Source organism: Pseudochaenichthys georgianus, chromosome 3 (assembly GCF_902827115.2).
Source record: "Pseudochaenichthys georgianus chromosome 3, fPseGeo1.2, whole genome shotgun sequence".
NCBI classification, from domain to species: domain Eukaryota; kingdom Metazoa; phylum Chordata; class Actinopteri; order Perciformes; family Channichthyidae; genus Pseudochaenichthys; species Pseudochaenichthys georgianus.
In genome coordinates, this window is record NC_047505.1 from 50,854,771 (window position 1) to 50,857,454 (window position 2,684).

General features: G+C 36.9%; 1 protein-coding gene across 1 annotated transcript in view; it reads left to right on the top strand.

Annotated features, from left to right (window-relative positions):
- Positions 1–2,257: 2,257 nt before the first annotated feature.
- gpib (glucose-6-phosphate isomerase b) overlaps positions 2,258–2,684 on the top strand; it is a 16,337-nt gene continuing 15,910 nt past the window's right edge. The window contains 1 exon segment of the mRNA XM_034079871.2: positions 2,258–2,456. Within this exon segment, the coding sequence (XP_033935762.1) occupies positions 2,338–2,456 (119 nt within the window). The 5' untranslated portion in view covers positions 2,258–2,337.

Below are 2,684 nucleotides of genomic sequence, written 5' to 3' on the forward strand. Positions count from 1 at the left end.
ATTAACGGGCCAGTGGTGCTCCGTCAAAAGCCAACAATATTCAGCACTACCGTGACACCAGATGGAACAAAGCAGCTTCAGAAAAACATTAAAATATGTATTTTACGCGTTAAGTTAATGACCACATCGCTCACCATCTCTAGGCATCCACCCTCCTGACAGCGAATCCCCTGTCTGTGTGACCACCGTTAAGATGCGGCAATACAAACACTGACTTCCGGTGAGACCTTCATAATAAAACCAAAATACAAAATATAAATCAACGTTTACACTAAAAATCACCGGTAGAAATTATTTTAAATTGTATATTTGTGTATGTTCAGCTATGCAAATTGGAAAAAAGTTAAGGATACGTCGATAAAAACAAGCACTTCCGGTGAGACCTTCACAATAAAACCAAAACTATTTACACACATTTAGATTCAACGTTGTCATTGTCTTAGTACTAAGATAAGAAGACCAGAAGTGCAAAACAAGCAAAAAGTGCAGTGTTATTCATGGTATAATGTAAATATATACATCTGACAGTATTTACACTATGGACAGTATAGTAGAAATTAAATACACTATATATCAGGTACAAAAATACAGTATAGACAGAATAAATATGAATATACTACAGACAGTATATATAAATCCAAGTGTACAGTAGAACCACAGGTACAAATTGGTGGGATTTTAAAACTTGAATCTTACATTTTTGCATTTTTAGTCATCCAATTAGTAAAGTGTTTCATATATCTACTGTACAATGTTAACCTGTGTATAAATACGATTACATATATTGTGAACATATATCATATAAGTAAGCTACATAAGTATCAAAGGTGAAAAGGTTGCCGGGATGAAATTAAACATATTCTCCTTTTCTCTAGAGCTGCAAATAAAATGTATTTCATACTGAATATTTCCTGGAGCCGACTAATCGATTGGTTTACAAACTATAGAAAGAGTGAAAAAAGTCCTTCTCAGTTCGTTAAAGGCCAAACTACAAATGTATTCACTTTATTATGATAGATATCAGAAAACAATCAGGACACTCCCATATTTGAGGGGGTAAAAAACCCTGCATTGTCTTCTATTCTTGCATGGAAGAACGTCATTCAAAGATGAACCAGTTATCAAACCGGTTTTTATATATGTCGGTAATGTAGGATGATGTATTGGAAATGTCTGGAGTTTGCTTGTCACTTCCACTCCTGCATGTATTGAACTTTCCTCTGAAAGCTGCCTTGTTTTTTAAATAAAAAATGTTTAATGAATCCATTCAGATTTCTTCGTTGTACATCTTTGGTCAAAATTGTTGTTCCTGTTATTTTGGATTCACCACCCTGATAATACCTTCCTTTATTCAGACTGTGGACAGAGCCTTAACATTAATATTTTAGTTACGGCTTAGCTTTTCTCGCCCCCTAACGTTTGATAAAGAGCATTACACCTAGCACTTCGGACTTTTAAAAACGTCCACTAGGCTGCACACTTTGCTTCGTGATACAACAGAATGTTTTTATTGAGTGGGTTCATCAGGATGGTTTAAAAGCATTAAAAGGTTGATATGCATTTGAGAATACTTAATACTCTGTAGCCTGTAGCGTAAGTGATACATGTTTTGGTGATTTAATGATTTAAAGAATTGTATATAATTGTGATGCTTTTAAGTTCACTACCTTGAAAATGGAAAATGGTGTTGAGTCTTGGAAGCCTGTGTTGGAATATTATGTATGCATGACATATCGAATCACGACTACTTCTAATATTGATAGTCGATACGTGATATTTTGCTACATGTACCTTTTAAAGTTCTTAACAAATAATCTGAGGGGAATTGCTTGCTGTTTGTGTTTAACTTGTGATGTGTCATTTTGTAAAGCACTTTGAGCTGCATGAGTTGTGTGAAAAGTGCTGTTTAAATAAAGCTTTATTTGTATTTATTATTATTATTATTATAAGGATTAACAATGAGATCAACAGTATTATGAACTGTCTGTACTGTCTGAGTATGTCACTGTGCTGCGGCTTTCACTCAGCCTACACTTTCCCCCTGTAGGCAGTGTGTGTGTGTGTGTGTGTGTGTGTGTGTGTGTGTGTGTGTGTGTGTGTGTGTGTGTGTGTGTGTGTGTGTGTGTGTGTGTGTGTGTGTGTGTGTGTGTGTGTGTGTGTGTGTGTGTGTGTGTGTGTGACCTGGATATAGAGTGTCTCTAGTAGGAGGGGCATGTTGGATATCTGCTCTGGATGCCCTTCAAAACGCTTCCCCCTGACCGGCTCTTTCCCACTCAGAGTCACCTCTTGTTGCAGAGCGGAGCACACAGGAAGCCTCTCTCCTCTCTCTCGGACACCATGGCGCTCACGCAGGACCCAAACTTCCAGAAGCTGCAGGACTGGTACACCGCCCACGCCCTGAACCTCAACATGAGGCACATGTTTGATGCTGACAAGGAGAGGTTCAATAAATTAAGGTATGCACACTGTACTGTTTAACTTGTCATATTCACAAAGCCACAGTGTAGAAATGGAAATGCAATTCTTCTGACCTGAGCTCCTCCAACAATGCAACATATATAATAAAATACAAAATAAAAAGTAGTGCAAGAAGTCTGATACTGACACTAGAACTCAACTCAGCATTAATATAGAATATAATAGAATAATTTAAAGTCATTATACATCTACAATGAAGGAAAGAA